This window comes from Eurosta solidaginis, chromosome 3 (genome assembly GCF_040869045.1).
Source record: "Eurosta solidaginis isolate ZX-2024a chromosome 3, ASM4086904v1, whole genome shotgun sequence".
NCBI lineage: Eukaryota > Metazoa > Arthropoda > Insecta > Diptera > Tephritidae > Eurosta > Eurosta solidaginis.
In genome coordinates, this window is record NC_090321.1 from 11,923,224 (window position 1) to 11,947,059 (window position 23,836).

At 35.4% G+C, this 23,836-nt stretch overlaps 1 protein-coding gene across 10 annotated transcripts in view; it reads left to right on the forward strand.

Annotated features, from left to right (window-relative positions):
* Nucleotides 1-23,836, forward strand: part of kcc (solute carrier family 12 member kcc) — a 95,551-nt gene that overhangs the window by 57,692 nt on the left and 14,023 nt on the right. For 8 of the 10 annotated variants that reach the window (XM_067770804.1, XM_067770805.1, XM_067770810.1 and 5 more), the window contains 13 exons: nucleotides 532-637; nucleotides 708-837; nucleotides 913-1,031; nucleotides 1,115-1,197; nucleotides 4,157-4,292; nucleotides 7,830-7,986; nucleotides 8,163-8,422; nucleotides 12,788-13,040; nucleotides 15,793-16,155; nucleotides 17,145-17,331; nucleotides 18,385-18,600; nucleotides 18,677-18,784; nucleotides 18,889-18,942. In XM_067770804.1, the coding sequence (XP_067626905.1) occupies nucleotides 532-637; nucleotides 708-837; nucleotides 913-1,031; nucleotides 1,115-1,197; nucleotides 4,157-4,292; nucleotides 7,830-7,986; nucleotides 8,163-8,422; nucleotides 12,788-13,040; nucleotides 15,793-16,155; nucleotides 17,145-17,331; nucleotides 18,385-18,600; nucleotides 18,677-18,784; nucleotides 18,889-18,942 (2,172 nt within the window). The remainder of the gene's footprint in view (nucleotides 1-531; nucleotides 638-707; nucleotides 838-912; nucleotides 1,032-1,114; nucleotides 1,198-4,156; nucleotides 4,293-7,829; nucleotides 7,987-8,162; nucleotides 8,423-12,787; nucleotides 13,041-15,792; nucleotides 16,156-17,144; nucleotides 17,332-18,384; nucleotides 18,601-18,676; nucleotides 18,785-18,888; nucleotides 18,943-23,836) is intronic. The other 2 variants (XM_067770814.1, XM_067770815.1) reach the window with 2 other exon arrangements.

Sequence of the window (23,836 nt, forward strand, 5' to 3'; positions counted from 1 at the left end):
GCTTGGTTACCAGCTATATACATGTATATTTGTAGTTTGTATCCATATGCGTGTGTATATGTGAGTACTACTTCGGCTGATGATGACATGCGTTTGTGAGTATCTCTCTGCTGCCTTGTATGTATGGGTGTATATGAGCCGTTTATTTTGAAGGTGGCATAAGTCATTTCATGTCGTTTAGGTTCAGTGATAATTTGTTTGTATCTCTCCTCGCCTCCAGTTTGTTAGAGTCCAATATCGAAAAGACCAGCCATATACATGTATATTTGTAGTTTGTATCCATTCGCGTGTGCATATGTGAGTACTACTTCGGCTGATGATGACATGTGTTTGTGGGTTCTTTTCTGCTGCCTTGTATGTATGTGTGTACATGATGATTGATTTGTTTACGTACAAACGAGTGGCTGCTTAGTATCGGCTTAGTGATGGTAGTATCGCTTAGTGATCATAATATTCGTCACAATATATATGTACATACTTCCTAAAAGAAAACATTTAATATAAAGTTAAATTTGTAATAACAATATATAGACATATATGGCGCCTTGGGCCTCAATTTTTGGCGATTTTACCAAAGACGCGGATGCTATGTACAACAACTTTAGAGTTTATGGCACACTGCTCTTATGCGTTATGGGTGACTATTCGAAAAGCTTACAAATATTAATAGTCTAATATTGAGTCCTAACATAAAAAATTTATTTAAGGTCTTATCGTGTTTTTGGGTGTAAAATTTGTTAATAAATTCGCAGCGGTTGCTTTGGCCTGTGTCATATTCTCCATCATAGCGGTATATATTGGCATATTCGACAATATTAATGGAAGTGAAAAACTTTAGTAAGATCAATCTAAATCTAATAACTCAATGTACATACGCTTTTTATTTTAATATAATTATTTTAATTTATTTAGTATGTGTGTGCTTGGAAAACGTTTACTCAAAGATATTCCAATAGAAAATTGCACTAAAAGCGATCCATTTCTGGCGGATATCTTTTGCAATGAAAATGGATGTGACGAATATTTTAAAAGTAAGTTTAAAATACAAAAAAGAAATTTATGCTACATATGTTTTCATGTATATGTATGTAAATAATTTATTTTTGTTTTTCAGCTAATAATGTTTCTAGAGTTAAGGGTATCAGAGGCTTATCTAGTGGAGTGTTTTACGAAAATATTTTTCCATCATTTTTGGAAGTAAGTCCTATACTTATTTAGAAAGTATTATTTTTGTATGATCTTTGTATGACCTGTGTTTTATATGTATGCATGTACATATGTGCATACTAGATAGCTCGAAAAGATCAGGGTGGAAAAGATCACCTCAAAATTTCAACATAAAGCGCGGTATCCAGATCACAAGAAAACGCTGAAGAATTTTTTTTTATATTTTTGTAAGCCAAACTTGAAAATTTTGTATTTAAAAAGAGGTATGTAATTATCCCTGAAAAAAATGCCCACGAAATCCTTGGACGTTTGAATTGATGACTCCTAAACATTGTCTAAGTGATGATAAGCGTTTTTTTACCCGCAAACGTAGACTTAAATACATGTAGAAAAACATGGCCATTGTATATATTTTAACGAATATAGGGAAATTCCACTTATTCCAAACCTTCTGCTAACGTTCGAATCGCTAAACTGTTGAATAAATCACCCCAATGTTCAGAATTGCAAATGGTCTTTATTTAGTCTACTTGGGAGTAATACAATTATACTTCAATATGACGTACTTCACGACAGCGTGTTTAAATCAAAACTGATTCCTGACTACTCACCTTGCGCTGCTTTTATACTCTCCGTTGCTTCATTCGCATATTTCTACTAAAGTCTAGACGTTTCGCCTTCTAGAACTGCTGTATCTCCTGCTTGGTAATTGAGCTACATATATGCGTGTGTATGTGTGAACAACTAACTGACAACATGTGTATGCGTGAGTTATTCTTCGTCACGTTTTATGTACGTGTGTAAATGAATTAAATTATTGTACATGCACATGAGAGTGGCAGCTTGCTTTATTGTTGTTGTGCCTTTATTTACTAACAGCTTATTGATGCTAAAATTCGCCACAATACGTATATTCAAGAACGTTCAATGAAAATGTTAAAAATTTTAGGGGCTTAAGAACAGATAATATTAGCATTATGAAAGGCAGCATCAACCTAATATCGGTTTATTTACGTGCGACAGACATTCACCAAAACTGATCGCATTATGGTTAATTCAACCGAGGTTTTCGTCAAGAAATCAAATTTGTAGAGCTATTTTCAACAAAAGAAAACTTGTGTAAAAAATAGTAAGAAAGTCTAAGTTCGGGTGAAACCGAACATTACATACTCGGCTGTGCACTTGAAACACTGTTGTTTGCTTTGTGAGGTTTTTAGTGTTATAAGGCTGCGCAATAATATATCTTTGGTTATATTCTGAACTAAATTCGTTAATTTTGAGAGCAAACAGTTGTAGCTATGAAAAAAAATTAGTTCGGATTGGGAGATTCTTGTTCGACTTATTGCACATTAAAAGTATTTTGGAAAGAGCAACAAATAAGCATTTTCAAAATTTGTTTAAGTTTTGTTCTTAGCTCAGCCATATCACTACTGAGGTAGAATATCAGTTAAACGTAATGTGGCGAATTTTAGCATCTCTAAGCTGTTAGAAACGCTACGGACTTATTCAGTTTATGTGAGGTCCTCATGGACTGGCCAGTTCAACCTAAGCTGTTAGTAATTAAGGGAAATCAATAATAAAGCAAGCTACCACTCTTGTGTACATGAACAAAGCAATCATCATTTACACACATACATACAAGGCAACGAAGAGATACTCACAAACACATGTAATCATCAGCCGAACTAGTTACTAACACATACACTTGCATATGGATATAAGATAAACAGAGACTAAAAATATACCAGCGGCCACCGTGGTGTGATGGTAGCGTGCTCCGCCTACCACACCATATGCCCTGGGTTCACACCCCGGGCAAAGCAACATCAAAATTTTAGAAATAAGGTTTTTCAATTAGAAGAAGTGTTTGGTAAGCGCTCCGGGTGTATTTCTGCCATGAAAAGCTCTCAGGGAAAACTCGTCTGCCTTGAAGATGCCGTTCGTAGTCGGCATAAAACATGTAGGTACCTTCCGGCCAATTTGTAGGGAAAATAAGAGGAGCACGACGCGAATTCAAAGAGAAGCTCGACCTTAGATCTCTTCGGAGGTTATCGCGCCTTACATTTTTTATTTTTTTTTTTATTTTTTATATAGAAATAACCAGGTAGGAGATAGAACTATTCTAGAAGGCGAAACGTCTAGACCTTAGTAGAAATATGCAGACGAGGCAACAGAGAGTAAAAAGTAGCGCAAGCTGAGGCATGACTATTCAGTTTTGATTTAAACACGCTATTGCTTGTGACGTATAATTGTGAAGTACTACTCCCAAAGAAATCTAATAAAGTCCAGTTTGCAATACTGAATATTGGAGTGATTAACTCAACAGTTTAGCGATTCGAACGTTAGCAGAAGGTGCATAAATAGCAGAAATCCCCAGAATTCGTTACAGTAGTTAAGTACTATAGAGTTACTGAAAACTTTTTTAAGGTTAGACGTTTAGGAAAAGTGGGCGTGGTTCTTTACCGATTTTGATTATATTCACTCAGTCTATATAATTTGGCAAGGATAGTGTCTCTGCCTTGTTAAACTTCTAAATTTTCTTGTTCTAAATGTGTGTGGTGCCATTAAGCCTTACAAAAATTTTATTTTGTGTCCATCTAGCCTATTTTCTGAAAAAGTTCTGGCTACCTGCTTACAACTATAAGCACACTCTTCGTTCATTTGATCGCGATATCAAATCTGAGTTCGTTTGCCAGCTGGTTTTTTAATGACCTTTACTGCTCCTTGAGAAAACCTATCGATGAATATATAACTTGTTATACCTTACATACATATATACTTTTGTACATATATAAGAGAAAATGCATATTTTCAAATAAAAAAACTTCAACTTTGGCTTACGAGGGGAAAATTTAACTTTCTTCTATGGATACCGCACTTAAGCTTTAAATTTTTTTAATAGCAGTATTTTGTTACTATTTTATATCTTATGAGGACTGTCCCACTGTAATCTACATCCAAGAAAATGTATTAATTTATTTTTTTACAGAAAGGCCAATTAATTTCATATGGAAAAAATGCAGTAGATATAGAAAATATGGCACCTTCAACATATAATCAAGTTGTGGCTGATATTACAACATCATTTACATTGCTAATTGGAATATTTTTCCCTTCGGTAACAGGTAAAAATCCAAAACAGATAAATTAGTATGAGTTTTCTATTAATCCTCCACTAAAGCTATGGACACATTAAGCTGCACTTCACTACGCGGCAAAATATTCTTAGCGGCTGCAGCACTACGCGACAGGTCTTAAGTGGCAATGTTGATAAAATAGGCAAAAAAGTCTGCCGCTACATGCCGCGCCGTTTACTTGGCACGCACTTTAAAGGAGAAAGAAATTGTACGTTGCATTGTTGAAACAAACGGATTAAGGTTCTGATTATCAGAGGATCAAGTTGTTGATTCAGTTTTGAATGTAATTTTTCCAATAATACGATTTTCCAACGATGATGTTGTTGTTGTAGCAGTGCTTCGCCCCATCCAATAGGTGCGATCAATCACAAATTGTCATCAATGTCCTCTAAGGGGAGTCCAAAGAAACTTGCTGTTTCAACAGTGGTGGACCATAATGAGAGGGGTGTTAGAGGCATTGGTTCCACATTACAATTGAGGGGATGGTTGGTGTCATTTGGGGACACATTGCAAGCAGGACATACATTTTGTATGCCGGGGTTGATTCTGGATTGGTAAGAATTTTTAACCTGTTACAGTACCCAGATCGAAGTTGAGCTAGAGTAACGGCGTTTCCCTAGGGAGAGTGCGTTCCTCCTCTACTAGTTCTGGGTATTTTTCTTTGAGTACCGGATTCGCCGAGCAATTTCCCACGATGTGCTTTCATTCTTCACGGAATCATTGCACAAATCTAACTTTTTAAGCAGGGCTACAAACCACCCGAGAAAGTCGAACCGGTTCATTCCAAATGGTTCAGCCCTTTTGTAGTAAATGATAAAATCGTACAAAATGTTTCCAATGAGAAATCGAATGCTGGAGTCAAATGAATCACTGTTATTGATTGAACTTGTGATTGAATTACTTTTCAGATATAAGATGTCATTGACGGGGATTTTAACAATGTTTGCCACGTTCACCTATTTCTCCCAGGGTCTATACAGTTCGCCAACAGCCGTATCGAATAGTTGCATATTTATTTCTCATTTCTGCATCTGATATTATTTTGGCTGTACATGTACATGTATCTTTGAAGTTTATGTTAGGCAGCGGTGCAATCTAGAGCTTTGTACAGCTTGGGAAACTTACATGTCGTGTGAGCGCAGCAACAGAGATGGAGTAAAGCAAGCAGTCAATAAGTCTTAGCTTGTACTTCAAGCAGTAAATATCACACTGATGTAAAACCATATGTTCGCTAAGCTGCTGTTTACAGGCGATCATGAATGGTCTTAATTTCATCGAAATACATCAAGACTTAACAATATGTATCGTCTGTATCAAGCCACGAACTCAGAATTCGTAGGCGCGCCGCGGGAGGGTATTATCATCTCTGCCGCGGACGCTGGTTAACGACCAACTGCTCAGACGGTTCAACGAGGTATCCGTCAAACCTACGGCCCATGCAGAAGGCGTTGCATGTGTCGTTAGCGACATCTAATGTCTGGTAGACCGCCAATGCGGATAAGACGGGTCTAGGCCTGTTTATTAAGAGGTATTAAGTCCGGAATAAGCCTTAGCTAGGTGGACTGACCCTGCAGGAAAAACTTTGCAAAAATTTAGTGGAAAGCCCCAAACAAAAAGAACATACCTCAAGAAATGCAGGCTATCATTGCTTATCATAACGGGAACCCTGAAAAAAAAACCCGGATTCCTGGAAAGTATGTTATTCGTAACATTCCATCTGCAGACCTGTTGGTGAAGAACAAAGCGTTTACTAATGAGCGCAGCCAATATTACTGATATCGTACCTGCACCGAAGATGATAGAAATAATAAGATCGACCAAGTAGAAAAGTCGTCGAACCTGCCGCGGGGCTTTAAAGTGTTGCATATCATGTGAAGGTCTTTTCACTAAAAATAATGATGTATATTTTGGAAAGCGTCAAATGCTTTTAAATTAGGCGTCGACAAAAATAGCAGATGTAGAAATTCAGGGTTTCAGGAGGTAAAGACTACTCTTGTGTGCTGCCCTTGCCAAACTATGAATGCAAATATTATTAGTGACACAGCTATTAGATCTAGAAGCAACAAACAGGATAGGTAACACTTTAGACACATTCAGTCTTTGTGAGATCCTCACCGACCTGCCAGTTCAACTTAACCTAAGGTATAATTTCACTTTCTAACAGACTAAAATTAAAAAAAATATTTTGTTGTTGTAGCGATAACGATACTCCCCGAAGGTTTTGGGGAGTGTTATCGATTGTTCCGGCAACAAGCACCATTAAGTTACTAGCCCGACCATCTCAGGAACAATTTAATATACTAATAATAAAAAACTGACATTAATATTTTTCTATGGAAGAAGGTCGAACGAAAAAATTAGACAAACACAGCACTATAACTTAATTTTTGTTAACTGCTTAAATAAGTTTTAAGGCAAAGTGGGCAATGAATTAAATTTTGAATCCATTCAGTTATTTTATTTGGACCATTTCTTTTGGGTGCTTTTTGGTTCGGTTTTCGAATTTTCAAATAAATACGGTTCGATTCGAGGTTCAGTTCAAAGCCCCAAAATAGCTTTAGGTCGGTCGGTTTTTATGTAGATTTTATTTTGAAGTAAATCACTTCTTGAAAATTTTACTAGATAATATATTTGTATATCTGGCAACTCCAGAAACAATTTTCAGGTGAAGCTGTTTGGGATATGTGCCGGAAGATTCATTCAATAAATTGTGTAAGGCGTGCAATCTATCATTTCAACTCTCACTCAAACACATTTGATAGGTCAGACTCCCTTCTTCCTATCAAAAAGAATGTTCTCACCTCTTTTAATAATTAATTTAGTATATGTATACATATATGTTTCTATTATATTAATTTAAGTATAACACTCAGCTAATGATTTGATCGGCGCTTCACCGCTGCTCATCAACAACTGCACAAACACAAAAAGAGCATGATTAGCCTGGTTTCATAGGGCCACAACGTATAGGAAAAGAAATAAACACTGTACCGAGTTTAGTGAAATTCCGCTTATTCCAAACCTTCTGCTAACGTTCGAATCGCTTAACTGTGGAATAAATAACTCCAATATTCAATAACGCAATATGGTCTTTATTAGACTACTTTGAGAGTACTTCACAATAACACTTATACTTCACAAACAATAGTGTGCTTAAATCACAACTGATTACTCAGTTTGCGTTGCTTTTATTCTCTCCATTGCTTCATTCGCATATTTCTACAAAAGTCTAGAGGTTTCGCCTTCTATAATATCTTGCTTGGCTACCAGCGATATGCATGTATATTTGTAGTTTATGCGTTTCTCATAGTCATATGCGTGTGTATGTGTGAGCACTACTTCGGCCGATGACTATATGCGCTTTTGAGTATCTCTCCCTCGCCTTGTTTGTACATACATATGTGCGTAAATGATAATTGATTTGTTTACGTACATACGAGTGGCTGCTTAATATCGACTTAGTGCTAGCTAGTATCGCTGTTTGCGATCTTTGTTTATAAATTATATTAACATTTTTATTTGTAGGTATAATGGCGGGATCTAACAGATCTGGGGATTTGGCCGACGCTCAAAAAAGTATTCCAATCGGAACCATATGTGCTATTTTAACAACGAGTTCAGTATATTTATCTACTGTCTTGTTATTTGCGGGAACTGTTGATAATCTTCTTTTAAGAGACAAGTATGTATTTGTAAATGCGACAAAGAAAAACGAGTATTACAAATTTTTTGCAAATTTTATAAACTATTGTCTTTTCCATATTTTTGTTAATTAAAAAAAAAAAACTTTAATGAATTGTATAACGAAAACATTTGGTAGAACACAATGTAAATAACTGATTTGTTATATTTTTTTAGATTTGGACAATCTATAGGCGGAAAATTAGTCGTAGCAAATATAGCATGGCCAAACCAATGGGTGATATTAGTGGGTTCATTCTTATCGACACTTGGAGCTGGCCTCCAAAGTTTGACTGGTGCTCCAAGGTTATTGCAAGCAATCGCAAAAGATGAAATTATACCATTTTTATCGCCTTTTGCGGTTTCCTCAAAACGCGGTGAGCCAACAAGAGCTTTGCTTCTAACTGTTATAATATGCCAATGTGGGATTCTTTTGGGTAAGTCAGTTAACGTAAATATAAGTTTTTAATGCAAGTTAAAATATTATACCTAACAGAGTTGTTAAGGAATGCAATCACCTCGGTATGCAATCCACGCATTCCCATTTATGGAATAGCACTTTTTGTTTGCATCCTTTATTCCTTTTTTTTTTTTGAATAATGTGTACTTTTTTTAGTAATTTTGTTAGTCCGGACTAATTATTCCTATTTGCATTCCTCATGTGGAATAAAAAATTTAAAAGCATTCCTCGTATGGAATAACCAAATTCAAATGCATTCCTAAAGTGAATAATGGTATTGTTAAGAATTTCAAGATATTCTTGATTATTTTGCACCTTCGAACGATAATGAATCGCTGAACTGTAGAATAAATAACTCAAATATTCAGTATAGCAAAATGTTCTTTCTAACACTACTATGGTAGTAGTACTTCACAATTAAATTACACACAAATTTTACTTAAAGCGTGTTAAAATCAAACTGATTGAGCATCACTTGGACTGCGCTGCTTGTATACGCTCCGTTTGCCACGTTCACCTATTTTTCCTAGGGTCTAAACAGTTCGCCAACAGCCGTCTCGAATAGTTGCATATTTATTTCTCATTTCTGCATCTCATATTTCTGTATATGTACATGTATTTTTGTAGTTTATGTAAGGCAGTGGTGCAATCGAGAGCTTCGTACCATTGTGAATGATAACTAAGTGTGATATCTTATCTGTCAAATGCCTGACAGGATGTTCAATAAGGCTACTTTTTAGCGTTTTGACAGGGTGTTCAATATGGGGGCGCCTATCTTCAGCGGGTGATAGAAAGGAATACAGAATGAGACAGCGATAGTCAAATGCAAATCAGGTGATCCAATCACTTTGGAATTTTGACGTCTATGCAGTAGATATCACACTTAGTTATCATCCACAATGGTTCGTACAGCTTGGGAAAACTTACATGTCGTGTGAGCGCAGCAACAGAGATTGAGTAAAGCAAGCAGTCAATCAGTCTTAGCATGTACTTCAAGCAGTAAACATCTCGCTGATGTAAAGCCTCGCTTAGCTGCTGTTTACAAAGGTATGAAATAATCGCTGCTTGCTTTGCTGTTTTTATGCAGCATTTATTTACCAGCAGCATAGCAACAGTAACAGTATTATAATCATATATTAGCCGTGTTGTTTTTTTACAAAAACACTTATCATCACTGTGATAATGTTTAGGAGACCTATCTAGCGGCAACTATTAATAAGACTCGCGGCAATGGAAATAACTCGCTACAAAACGGGTTGTGCTGATTAACGGAGACACGCACCTCTGTTGGTCACAATGTATAACCTATAACTGAATCGGTTGAGATGACAGTGGACACACACCCTTTTCGGTTATAGAAGTTGATAATAGTGTAGAGATAAAATGAAGAGACACATTTCAGTCGCAACTGAGTAGTATAATGTATACTGCGTAAAGTTACACACTAAGCAGTTTAAGTCCATATGTATATCAGACTGGGTCGATTCATTAACCGATATCGCGCCATCGATTTTTCGATAGGATTTGGGCTCAGGAAGAAAAGTTCCACTACGCATATCCAAAAAAATAATTTTCGATCCTGCGATATTAAATTTTTTTTTACTTTTTTCAGGTTTTTTTCATGACCTATTAACGGAGACACGCACCTCTGTTGGTCACAATGTATAACCTATAACTGAATCGGTTGAGATGACAGTGGACACACACCCTTTTCGGTTATAGAAGTTGATAATAGTGTAGAGATAAAATGAAGAGACACATTTCAGTCGCAACTGAGTAGTATAATGTATACTGCGTAAAGTTACACACTAAGCAGTTTAAGTCCATATGTATATCAGACTGGGTCGATTCATTAACCGATATCGCGCCATCGATTTTTCGATAGGATTTGGGCTCAGGAAGAAAAGTTCCACTACGCATATCCAAAAAAATAATTTTCGATCCTGCGATATTAAATTTTTTTTTACTTTTTTCAGGTTTTTTTCATGACCTATTAAAAAATTTTTCATATGTATACCCTGCCTTGGGTCCACTAAAAATGTTGGCGATAACAGTTTTTTGAAAATATTTTTTTTTTTTTTTTCAAAAAACTGTTATCGACAAGGTTTTTAGCCGATATTTTTGGGCCGGACAGGGTATACATGAAAATTTTACAATCAAATGAAATTTTTTTTAGTAGGTCTTGAAAAAACCCTTGAAAATCAAAGTCGAAAAAAGTAAAAAAAAAATGAAATTTCGCAGGCTCGAAAATTATTTTTTTGGGGTTGCGTAGTGGAACTTTTTTTCCTGAGCTCAGTTACAATCGAAAAAGCGATGGGGCGATATCGGTTAACTTTCGTCCATACAAATCGACCCAGCCCAATGTATTGTAATGAATTTAGGGAAATTCCGCTTAATTGCAACCTTCTGCTTACGTTCGTATCGCTAAACTGTTGAATAAAACACTCAAATATTCTGTATTACAAAATGGTCTTTATTAGACTACTTTGAAAGTACTTCGCAATTAAACTTCACTTCGCAACTGATAGCGTGCTTAAATCAACTGATCCAGATTACTCAGCTTCCGCTGCTTTTATACTCTGTGCCCAAATGTCTAGACGTTTCTTCTGCTAGAATTTTCTCCTTGGTTACCAGCTATACGCTACCAGCGTATGCGAGTGTATATGTGAGTAATACTTCCACCGATGACTACATCTGTATGTGAGTTAACTCTTCGTTGCCTTGTATGTATGTGGGTAAATGATGATTAATGTGTTTACGTAGCTTGCTTAATGTCTGTGTGCCTTTATTTAATAACCTTAGAGATGGTAATATTCGTCACAGTATATACATATGCATATGTAGAAAAACACAGCTATTTTTATATAAAGTGACCACGTGACCTCAACAACCAAAAAGCTAATTTTTTAACTATGAGGCCCGGTTTTTCAATGCGAATTAAAACAACAGTAAACAGAAAAGTTAGCTTTACTCCGCCAGTTTGCCGGTTTAAACTAAAATGAACAGTATAATTTTCTAAAATAGGCCATGGGTAGCTGAGTCATTGGAGGAATTTATTCCCTTTTTACTCGTATTTTTTTTTTCAAAGGCCCTGTTTTCTAGTATCAGTTCAACTCTGTTAGTTAAACTACGCTCAGACTTATTCTGCAGATTTCACAGACCGACAGAAACCGGACTATATATTTTCGAAGGATTTTGATGCGATGAATCGAAATCTGGCCTCGAAATTGCTCTATCAGCTCTGGTTTGCGAGATATACTAACCTAAAAGTGGAAAAAACACCGTTTTTGCCCATATTTGAGGTTATGTAGCCTTGCAGATGCTTTCTTTCACCAAAGTAATAGGCTGGCATCTTTAAGTAGAAGTCTTATCCTTCCAAATATCATTTTTTTCCGCTGAGATATCGCATTTTGAAATATTCATGTTTCTAAATTTTCCTACACCTGAAAATCGATTGAGATAACATAGACATGATACAGTCGATTACTAATTTTCTTGAATTGAGTCTTATTTTTCTTAAAATTTTGTCTTACACCATAAGTGTGCTAACTCACCGCACCCCTACACTATCTAACCCTGGGTACCAAGTCACACACAGCCCTAACCCCTAGAAACCGATAGAGCAATTCTGAGGCCAGATTTGGATTCAGCGCATCATAAACTTTCGGAAATATATAGTCTGGTTTCTGGGTCTGAATATTGGTTAACTTTTGTCGGCCAGTGTTTTCAGTGCACTTTAACTTAAGTTTAAGCTGAGATTAAGCGGCCGCTCTGCCATGATTAAACTATAGTTAAGGATATCAACTTCAGAGAATAGATAAATCTCAAAAGGCTGGAGAAATATTTTTTTCGAGTTTGGTGGGTAAACAAAATCTATCTGTTGCTGTATCTACAAATTATGTTGCCGTACAAAAATGCTTACCTTAAAGGCAGCTTAAACTGTATATGAAAAACTGCTCTTTAGTTTAACTGGAGTTTAAGTTAGCCTAGGGTTTAAGCAAACTTAGTTCAAGCTTAGCTTAACCAACTACCAAAAATCCAGACCTAAACAAGCAAAAGTATTGCGGAATACATTTCTCTCAGTATTGCAGTCCATGGAATAGAAAAAGGAAGGTATAATTAGTCCGGAATAAAAGATATAATTATTCCGGAATAACAAAAAGGATTAGTGTCTAAAATTTTTCATTTATTATGCCAGACTAACGAAAACGTATTGCAATCCTCTGTGGCTGCATTCAAAGGAATAATTTTCCAAATGGAATGCATTCCTTAACAACTCGGATACCAAAAATGTCATAAATCATATATGTATTTAATACAGAAATATTGTTTATCTTTTAAGGAAATGTTGACTTGTTAGCGCCTTTGTTATCTATGTTTTTCCTCATGTGCTATGGATTTGTAAATCTTGCATGTGCTGTACAAACATTGTTGAGAACACCAAATTGGAGGCCACGATTTAAGTTTTATCATTGGGGATTGTCTTTACTTGGTTTAACATTGTGCATTTCAATTATGTTTATGACATCTTGGTATTTTGCTTTAATTGCGATGGGCATGGCCATAGTTATTTATAAATATATTGAATATCGCGGGTAAGTAGCCTTATCGAATCAAATTTGTATTTAGTATAAAATTATTGTACTTTTTGTGCAACCATGGTATATGATTTGGATAAATTTGTTACGATACCACGAAAAGACACCATTACCTTTCCTCTTCGAACCTTTTTGAGGACCTGATAAATGATACCAGATCCTTGACGTCATGCTCCACAACCTGGCTCAGATTATCTAGAAATGGAACATCCAGAAAGCGCTGACGTACGCCATTTAGTTCCGGGCAGTTGCAGCTGAGGTGAACCATCATTTCCTGCTCTTCATTCTCTTTACAACTCCTGCAGCGTCGACGATAAGGCGCTCCTAACGTGTCTGCATGCCTACCTATAAGGCAATGTCCAGTGCTTCTACAAGTGTGGAAATTGTAGCCGGGGTCTTTTAGGATGAACATGAGCTTGCTCAGACTCCCCTGCCTCCACCACCGTCACATCGTGATTATCTCCGTTGGTATCGAGCAGAGTATCCTCCATCGACAAATTGCACAGAGCACCTGTACAATTTGACGTGGCGGACACCAGGGCCCGTATTACGTGTTACGATCAGTGACTGAAAACCATTTTCACTCAAATTATTATAAAAATAAAAATTATAATAATTTAAGGAACTAACGAGTACTGTTTGTCGCTAGCTCGCATGCTGTATACCATTTCAGAGCTCTTGTGATTTAAAAAATGAGTTTCGATCACGGAAGGTAATACGTGCCCAGGCTTTCTGCGTCGGAGTGCTCCGCTTCTTCTGCGGGAACCTCGATGTATGTGTCTATCCCGTGTCAGAACCTCGCGGCGGAATATTCGTACGGACCTACGGCCACTGGTTAGGTTCGTTCAAGCCCTATAAGTCTCCGCGCCCGAATAGCATAATTTCTGCGCAACTTCAAAAGTCTTTAGGGATTTCCTGCCGCTAGTTGGCCATCATCTACACTAACTGCCTCAGGCTGAACTATATCCCGAAATCTTGGCACACGGTTACGGTCATCTTCATTCCGAAGGCCGACAGAAGCTCTCATGTATCACCTAAGGATTTCAGGCCAATCAGTCTCTCGTCGTTTCTTCTTAAGACTGCAAGGGCAGATATGGTACTAAGGCTCACCTATCAATGGTCATTGGCGTTCTAACAGGGCACTGTCTCCTAGGTATCCATGCGGTACCTCTCAATATACTGCAAACTCCATCATGCTGCAGCCGTATGGAGGATGATGAGGTGGAAATATATAACATCACTTTATGCTTGATTGCCCAGCTTTTTCCAGAACAATGCGAAGGTACTTCGGTCGCGACTCACTTGAATCTCCCGACGATTTTTCCAAGGTTGAGATCGTTATCATTCGGAACTTTATCGTTGATACCCAACGATTCTCTAAGTAGCTTTATCTACGTAACCGTTATTTTATTTTATTGTATGTGGTATCACAACGGACCTTCATGTTATCCAAGTGAGCTTCCCTTCCAGGGTAGCTACCACCAAACATAACCTAACCTAATCTACGGCCACTGGTATTTAGGGATGGCACTAAGGTCATTTCTAGGGTCCAGGATTCCTATGAGAATCCGGCGCTTGGCTACCTCAGGTAAGCTGGGTTTGGCTACTCCGGGGCCCCTTTTCGTCGGGGGTTTGATTTCCTCGTCGGACTTTTGGCGCTTATAAAGCGTTGTACATACTGGTGCCGACACCCACCAAGTAGTTCTTTCCTCTGTTTCACTTAGCGCTCACCCCTAAACCTGTTGAATTAGGGCGTAGCACGTGCTCCCGTGACGCTGCCGCAGTGCGGTCCTTCACCTTGTGGAGGAGTACGATATCTATTTCTTATTTAAATTGTTTAAATAATTCATTTTGTTTGTACGACCCTTGCTAGACCAGGCCAGCCTAGGGTCAGCTTAAACCGCGATAAGACCATTAAAACTCTCTGAGATGGCCCGTTATCAGAGAGGCTCCGTACAAATGCACCCAGATTAAGCTCGCGGCTGCAAACATCCAACGGGCATGATAATTATCGTTATTATAATTATAATGCCTTTTCTTCCACATTTTCTTCTCTTTCATCTCATTTTCCATTTCTAATTTACTTATTCTTCGATGTTGTTTTTTTGTTTTCTTTTATTTGCATTAACTGATTTGGTATCTGATTGCGCTCCTTTCGACTCAATTATGTAGGATATTTATATTTATTCTTTTATTCAAAATTCAACTGTATATATGAACATTAGGGTGGATCGATTTGTATGGATGAAAGTTAACCGATATCGCGCCATCGATTTTTCGATAGGATTTGGGCTCAGGAAAAAAGTTCCACTACGCATACCCAAAAAAATAATTTTCGAGCCTGCAAAAGTAATTTTTTTGTCTTTTTTCGGCTTTGGCTTTTAAGGTTTTTTTCATGACCTACTAAAACAATGTTCATATGTATACCCTGTCCGACCCAAAAATGTCCGCTAAAAATGTTGGCGATAACAGTTTTTTGAAAAAAAAAACAGTTTTTTGAAAAAAATATAGGTCATGAAAATTTTACAATCAAATGAAAATTTTTTAGTAGGTCATGAAAAAACCTTAAAAATCAAAGTCGAAAAAAAGTCAAAAAAATTCAATTTCGCAGGCTCGAAAATTATTTTTTGGGTATGCGTAGTGGACCTTTTTTTTTCTGAGCACAAATCCTATCGAAAAATCGATGGCGCGATATCGGTTAATAAAACAACCCAGTCTAATGTACATCATATTTTAACAATTTTTATAGAGCTGAAAAAGAGTGGGGCGATGGAATAAGAGGAATGGCGCTCACAGCTGCTAGATATTCACTATTACGCTTAGAAGAAGGTCCACCACATACCAAAAATTGGCGTCCACAAATATTAGTGTTGTCGAAATTCAATGACAATTTCATGCCAAAATATAGAAAAATCTTTGCCTTTGCCACTCAACTAAAAGCTGGAAAGGGATTAACAATATGTGTATCAGTTATACAAGGAGATCATCACAAAATTACAAACAGAGCTGTGGATGCGAAAGCAGCCTTAAGAAAATTAATGGACGATGAAAAGGTGAAAGGCTTCTGTGATGTATTAGTCTCGCGTGATATTGGAGAAGGACTAAGTTCAGTGTAAGCATATCTTTCTATTAAATAAAAAGCAAAACTAGCATAAAAGTACATATTTCAATAAAAAAACGTAAGGACGGGACTATTTTGGGCTGTGCCTAAGACCTTATGCCTTTCATGAATGCAGCTAAACAATAATCTGATCAAATTTGAAAAACTCATCTGGATTTCAAGCTTCTGGCTATTAAACTCAAGAAGAAACGGAGAAAAACATTTTAACTGAACAATCGGTTCTTTGGAATATATCATATATATATACTAGGGCGGATCAAATTGTATGGGGAAAAATGGGGGAAAAAACTTCAGGTGCACATCCAGTTTCTGAATCTATGGGTCATACTGAGTAATATTGTCCATGGGACCATAGGTCTGAAATGAAATTTGAGCCTCTCAAATTTTGTTAGAAAATTTTATATCCCAATCCCAATCCGAATTTGACATTTATTTTCATGTATTTTATTTGTGAGAGCCGCTATTCGGATTGGGATATAAAATGTTCTAACAAAATTAGGGAGGCTCGAAATTCATTTCAGACCTATGGTCCCATGGACAATATTACTCAGGATGACCATAGATTCAGAAACTGGATGTGCCTTTTCAACAATACATTTGACCCACCCTAATATATATATTATATAAATGGACGATCCTCTTTTCGGATACCAATGTGTACCTTACATGTAAGCACTATGTGAAATTTCACGAAAATAATGAGCTCGGACCTATTTTGTAGATCCTTAAATCTCATATAACAATATTTATTGCTCATTATAACTGCACTATTAGTTAAAAGATGAAATAAAAAATATAAAGAAAATTCCCTATGTAAGGGAAAACGAAGATAGCGATGAGACAGTATTTTGACTATACTAAAATGAGAAAATATAATTTTTTAGGCCCACCCTTATATCACATTTTTTGAAATTGCATAAATAATTTCGGTACTTATAGATGTGTGTAAATATTTTAACCGTTATATAAATTTTTTTCAGAATACAAACTATAGGCTTAGGAGGTATGAAACCAAATACAGTTATTATTGGTTGGCCTTATAGTTGGCGACAAGAAGGCAAACAAAGCTGGAAAACTTTTATACAAACCGTTCGCACAGTAGCTGCCTGCCACATGGCACTTTTGGTTCCAAAAGGAATTAACTTTTTCCCAGAGTCCAATCATAAAGTAAGCTCAATACATATAACGGTCTTAGCGCAAAAGCGACATACAATTGTACTTGTCAATGGGCGCTTTCAACGAACACGGCTGTTGATCAATCGTTGAAAGATCACTTTCTGAACTCACCGTTGTGTATTATTCATCCACTCAATGTTCGGGATTTTACTTCAAGTTACTGAGCATAAATTTTTTCGCTACATGCGCTCAACGTGTTTATTCGGCTGTGTGACAGTGCTTTGACATTTTAAAGTATTGGTTATGAATAAAATTTTTCCTCTTAATATTTAGGGCAGTGTGAAAAAAAATTGAAGAAGTATTTTTCTATAAAACTTATGGATAAATACATATTTCATTTGGTAGTTGGCTCAACTCGCCGTTCATAGAACAAATTTTCTATCAATCAACTAACGGAAATATGTTTGCAACATATTGTAACGAGCTCTTGGAATTTCTGACATTTATGCACCTTCTGCTAACGCTCGAATCGCTAAACTGTTTTGAATAAATCACTACAATATTCAGTATTGCAAACTGGTCTTTATTTAGATTACTTTGGGAGTAGTACTTCACAACCAATAGCGTGTTTAAATCAAAACTGATTACGCTGCTTTTATACTCTCTGTTACCTCGTCCGCATATTTCTCCAAAGGTCTAGACGTTTTACCTTCTAGAATTCTTGTATATCCTGCTTGGTAAGTTACCAGCTATATACATGCATATCTGTATTCCACGCCTCTCCCATAGCCATATGCGTGTGTATGTGTGAGTAACTACTTCGGCTGATGACTACATTTTTGTGTGTGTGATATATCTCTTCGTCGCCTTCTACATAAGAGTGGCGTGGCTGCTTTATTGTTGTTGTGCATTTATTTAGTAGCAGCTAAGTGATGCTAATATTCGTCGCAATATCAACGAAATTTGTGTTTGCTAAAGCGCCCAATGACTTGTTATATGTATTGTATCGTCCCAACTGGTCTCTAATCGTTTTTGCTCTGGGCCTGTCGTATGTTCTAGCATAAATAATCTTATTACAGCAACATACCTACTATTTTTGATTAGATCGGTGGAAATATTGACATTTGGTGGATAGTGCATGATGGAGGTCTCCTCATGTTGTTGCCTTTTCTGCTGAAACAGCATCGCACCTGGAGAAATTGTAAATTAAGAATTTTCACTGTAGCTCAAATGGAAGATAATTCAATTCAAATGAAGAAAGACTTAAAAACTTTCCTGTATCATTTACGAATTGAGGCCGATGTGGAAGTTGTAGAAATGGTAAGTTGATGTGAATTCATTCATTTTTTTGTATTTTAATTTTAGGTACATTTTCATAATTTTAATTTTTAAATAGATGAATAGTGATATATCAGCATACACATACGAACGAACATTAATGATGGAACAGCGAAATCAAATGTTAAGAGAACTGCGTTTAAATAAAAAAGAAAACTCTAAAATAGTAAGTACACTTTTATTATTATTAGTTTATTGATTAAATGTTTTTATTGTAAATTTTCTAAAATTTTTGAATACATCTTTTGTATTGTCTGTTTTTAAAATAAGGTACAGACTCTAGTTGATTTTAAGGAAGCCACCGGGGATGATAAGTTACCTTTGGTAAAGGATAAGACAAAACCAAATGTTTAAAAAAATCATGTTTTTTTTCTTCATCAAAATCATAACTACACTCATAAATACTACAAAAATACCATAGGCAATAACAAACACATTAACCCTAGCATGATCAGTTAGTTTATATGAAAGGATTCACATATGTACCTATAAACAATTTGGAAACATGTTTTCTAATGCGCTTTGGTATTAATATTGTGGGATCAGGTTCGAAAAGCAGCCAATCCGACACTTCATGCCTAGTATAATAGTTTTTTTTAGCTCAATGAAATGATTAGTACACTTCTAAAGTCTTAATTCTATCGAACTAGTTGAATTGGTACTCAGTTCGATCACTTTATTGAATTATTTTTTCAACATATTGCAACAAATTGTCACTGCTCACACTGAACGTGAGAACGTCGAGCGAGCTTATTTTTACTCGAACCATTTTGTGAGTTCAATAAACCTGTTGATCGGGCAGCATGAAATCGCCCAGAGTTCGGTACCTCATGTTAGCCAGGGCTGGACACAGGCAGAGGAAATTGGTGACCGTTTGCTTACAACCTTCTTGGCCACACACACTACGTTGCAGGTTAACGCCATTCTCTGCGTATATTTTTCCTAGACAATTTTAGTAAATCCTCAGTACTAATGTGAGGGTAATGGTCGTTGAGTTTGCTGAATTGCGCAGCGCCTTCTTACAGCTATCGACGGCCTAAGAGGACATAAGTGGTGAGTCCAGCGCCATGAGCGCTGCTTGGCTGTCTGAGAATATGCATACCTCTCGACCGGCTTCAGTGTTTTCGAACAGCTCTGCTTGAAATATACTAGCTGAGTTTGGAAGACGGATTGAAATAGCGACTTCAAGGTGCTCGATGAATACCCCTCGGCAGAACATATATGTATACATACATACTTATATATAGCAGTTCAGAGTTTTGTGCATTTGGTATTGGAAACGTTGGAATAGCAAAAATAAACTACGGATTGTGAACAACTTTTTTCATTTTAAAATTTTTCTTTTAACATTTTGTTTTATGTTGACAGTTGCTGATTTGCTATTCAATGTTGAAAAAATAAACTATGGTTTTTATGTTTACAACACCAAAAACCGTAGTTTATTTTTTCAATATTGAATAACAATTAAAAAAGTAGCACACGATATGTAGCTAATGTTTCCTATAGCGACGTTTCCAATGTCATATACATAAAATTCTGAGCATTTTGTACAAAACAAGTGTGACATATTATCCGTTAACTGACTGACAAGGATTTGGGATAATAACAAATATAAATTTTTTTCCCTAGAACTGCAAAGAGCTTTTAGCAACTTCAAAAGACTTCTGCATATATTTACATACTACGTTTTTACATAATATAAGAATTTCCATAAACGTTAAATATGCAATCAGTCATTATCTCCATTGTTATTTGGCTCATCTTATTATGTTTAATTATTATTAGTATTTGTGTTTATTTTTTTTTAACCCTTCACGCTATTACAACAGTTTCTTCCATTTGAAAACATATAACAAATCTAACTAGAAAACTAAAACTTAGAAAATTTGCTAATGTTTTTAAAAAATATTGTTAAATGATCAGCGTAAGTTTTCTTATTGAGTTTGGCTAACAAATTATTAAGTAATTGGACGAGCATTAAATTTCAACTCAAATAAATTAACAATAAATTATACAATCGAATCGATCGCTTTATCGATCACTTGATAAAAATAAGAGTATTACATACATTAGACTGGGTCGATTTATTAACCGATATCGCGCCATCGATTTTTCGATAGGATTTGGGCTCAGGAGAAAAAAGTTTCACCACGCATACCCAAAAAAATAATTTTCGAGCCTGCGAAACTTCATTTTTTTTACTTTCAGATGGTCAGCCGAATCCAATGCCATACAGATCGGCCATTTCACTTTACATCAGATCTAGTGGGATTTTTCGAGATAAAACAAGGATCGCGTCGTCGGAGACCGTGCGACATGCTATTCGCATAGCAGTAATACGGTAGACTGCTAGTATATAATTTCTCTCTTCTCCCAGAAGGCCTCATTAAAAGTTATTTTTGAGTCGATTTTCACTCCTAAATATTTCAAGAAAGGCTTTGAATTTATTTGATAATTCCATTTGGCTGGGACTAACTCATCCACTGTCCGCTTTGAGCCATGTGTTCATCAGCCATTCCTTTATTCTTCCTGCAGCATCATTACATAATGCTTGGAGCACTTACTTAATAAAAAATTAATTAATGCATAAATATACAACAGTGTTCGAAATATTAGCAGCGGCATTTAAGCAGGATTTCAAACGAAGAAAAAAAGTAGTGTAGGTTCTTTTCAGTTTTTTTTTTTTAGTTTAATTTGCTTATTTTCAAGCTTGAAAGAGGCAGGGTTATTAAGGAATGCATTCCATTTGGAATAATTAATAAAATATTGATTGCAGCCCCAGAGGATTGCAATACTTTTTTGCTAGTGTGCAATAATGAATAAAAAGTTTTAGTCGTTAGTATTCCTTTTTTTTATTCCATGGATTGCATTCATCTGACTGCAATACTCGGAGGATGAAACTTATAAACTTGTGTTATTCTGCAACGTCAAATAGACTTCGAAATAAACTAATTATAGTACTAACAACTATGCTGCCGTCCATATTAAAAAGGCAGTAAATTGTAAAAATTAAAATCGGAGTAAACTGAATATTTATTTCGGAAAAGTTAAAATTTTTCAAGTAAACTTCAAATTTAAGACTTTTTATATCTTTTTTCGTGGGTTTTTCCAAGATTTGAGGCATTGCGCAAAAAGGCAGTAAATTGGAAAAATTAAAATCGGAGAAAACTGAATATTTATTTCGGAAAACTTAAAATTTTTCAAGAAAAATTCAAATTTAAGAACTTGTTATATCTTTTTCGTGGGTTTTTCAAAGATTTGACGCATTGTGGAAAAAGGCAGTAAATTGTAAAACTTAACATCGGAGAAAACTGAATATTTATTTCGGAAAACTTAAAATTTTTCAAGTGAACTTCAAATTAACGACCTTGTTATATCTCTTTTCGTGGGTTTTTTCCAAGATTTGAAGCATTGTGCAAAACGGCAGTAAATTGTAAAACTTAACATTGGAGAAAACTGCATTTTTATTTGGGAAATTTAAAGTTTTTCAAGTGAACTTCAAATTAAAGAACTTGTTATATCTTTTTTCGTGGGTTTTTCAAAGATTTGACGCATTGTGGAAAAAGGCAGTAAATTGTAAAGCTTAACATCGGAGAAAACTGAATATTTATTTCGGAAAAGTTAAAATTTTTCAAGTGAACTTCAAATTAAAGACCTTGTTATATCTCTTTTCGTGGGTTCTTTCCAAGATTTGAAGCATTGTGCAAAACGGCAGTAAATTGTAAAACTTAACATCGGAGAAAACTGCATTTTTATTTGGGAAATTTAAAGTTTTTCAAGTGAACATCAAATTAAAGACCTTGTTATATCTCTTTTCGTGGGTTCTTTCCAAGATTTGAAGCATTGTGGAAAAAGGCAGTAAATTGTAAGACTTAACATCGGAGAAAACTGAATATTTATTTCGGAAAAGTTAAAATTTTTCATGTGAACTTCAAATTAAAGACCTTGTTATATCTCTTTTCGTGGGTTCTTTCCAAGATTTGAAGCATTGTGCAAAAGGGCAGTAAATTGTAAAACTTAACATCGGAGAAAACTGCATTTTTATTTGGGAAATTTAAAGTTTTTCAAGTGAACTTCAAATTAAAGACCTTGTTATATCTTTTTTCGTGGATTTTTTCCAAGATTTGACGCATTGTGCAAAAAGGCAGTAAATTTTAAAAATTAAAATCGGAGAAAACTGAATATTTATTTCGGAAAACTTAAAATTTTTCAAGAAAAATTCAAATTTAAGAACTTGTTATTTCTTTTTCGTGGGTTTTTTTCCAAGATTCGACGCATTGTGCAAAAAGGCAGTAAATTGTAAAACTTAGAATCGGAGAAAACTGAATATTTATTTGGGAAATTTAAAGTTTTTCAAGTGAACTTCAAATTAAAGACCTTGTTATATCTTTTTTCGTGGATTTTTTCCTAGATTTGACGCATTGTGCAAAAAGGCAGTAAATTTTAAAAATTAAAATCGGAGAAAACTGAATATTTATTTCGGAAAACTTAAAATTTTTCAAGAAAAATTCAAATTTAAGAACTTGTTATTTCTTTTTTCGTGGGTTTTTTCCAAGATTCGACGCATTGTGCAAAAAGGCAGTAAATTGTAAAAATTAGAATCGGAGAAAATTGAATATTTATTTCGGAAAAGTTAAACTTTTTCAAGCAAATTTCAAATTTAAGAACTTGTTATATCCTTTCTCGTGGGGTTTTTCCAAGATTCGACGCATTGTGCAAAAAGGCAGTAAATTGTAAAAATTAGAATCGGAGAAAACTGAATATTTATTTCGGAAAAGTTAAACTTTTTCAAGCAAACTTCAAATTTAAGAACTTGTTATATCTTTTTTCGTTGATTCTTTCCAAGATTTGAAGCATTGTGGAAAAAGGCAGTAAATTGTAAAAATTAAAATCGGAGAAAACTGAATATTTATTTCGGAAAAGTACAAATTTTTCAAGTAAACTTCAAATTTAAGACTTTTTGTATCTTTTTTGCGGGTTTTTTCCAAGATTTGACGCAGTGCGCAAAAAGGCAGTAAATTATAAAAATTAAAATCGGAGAAAACTGAAGATTTATTTCGGAAAACTTAAAAATTTTCAAGTAAACTTCAAATTTAAGACTTTGTCATGTATTTTTTCGTGGTTTTTTCCAAGATTTGATGCATTGTGGAAAAAGGCAGTAAATTGTAGAAATTAAAATCGGAGAAAACTGCATTTTTATTTGGGAAATTTAAAATTT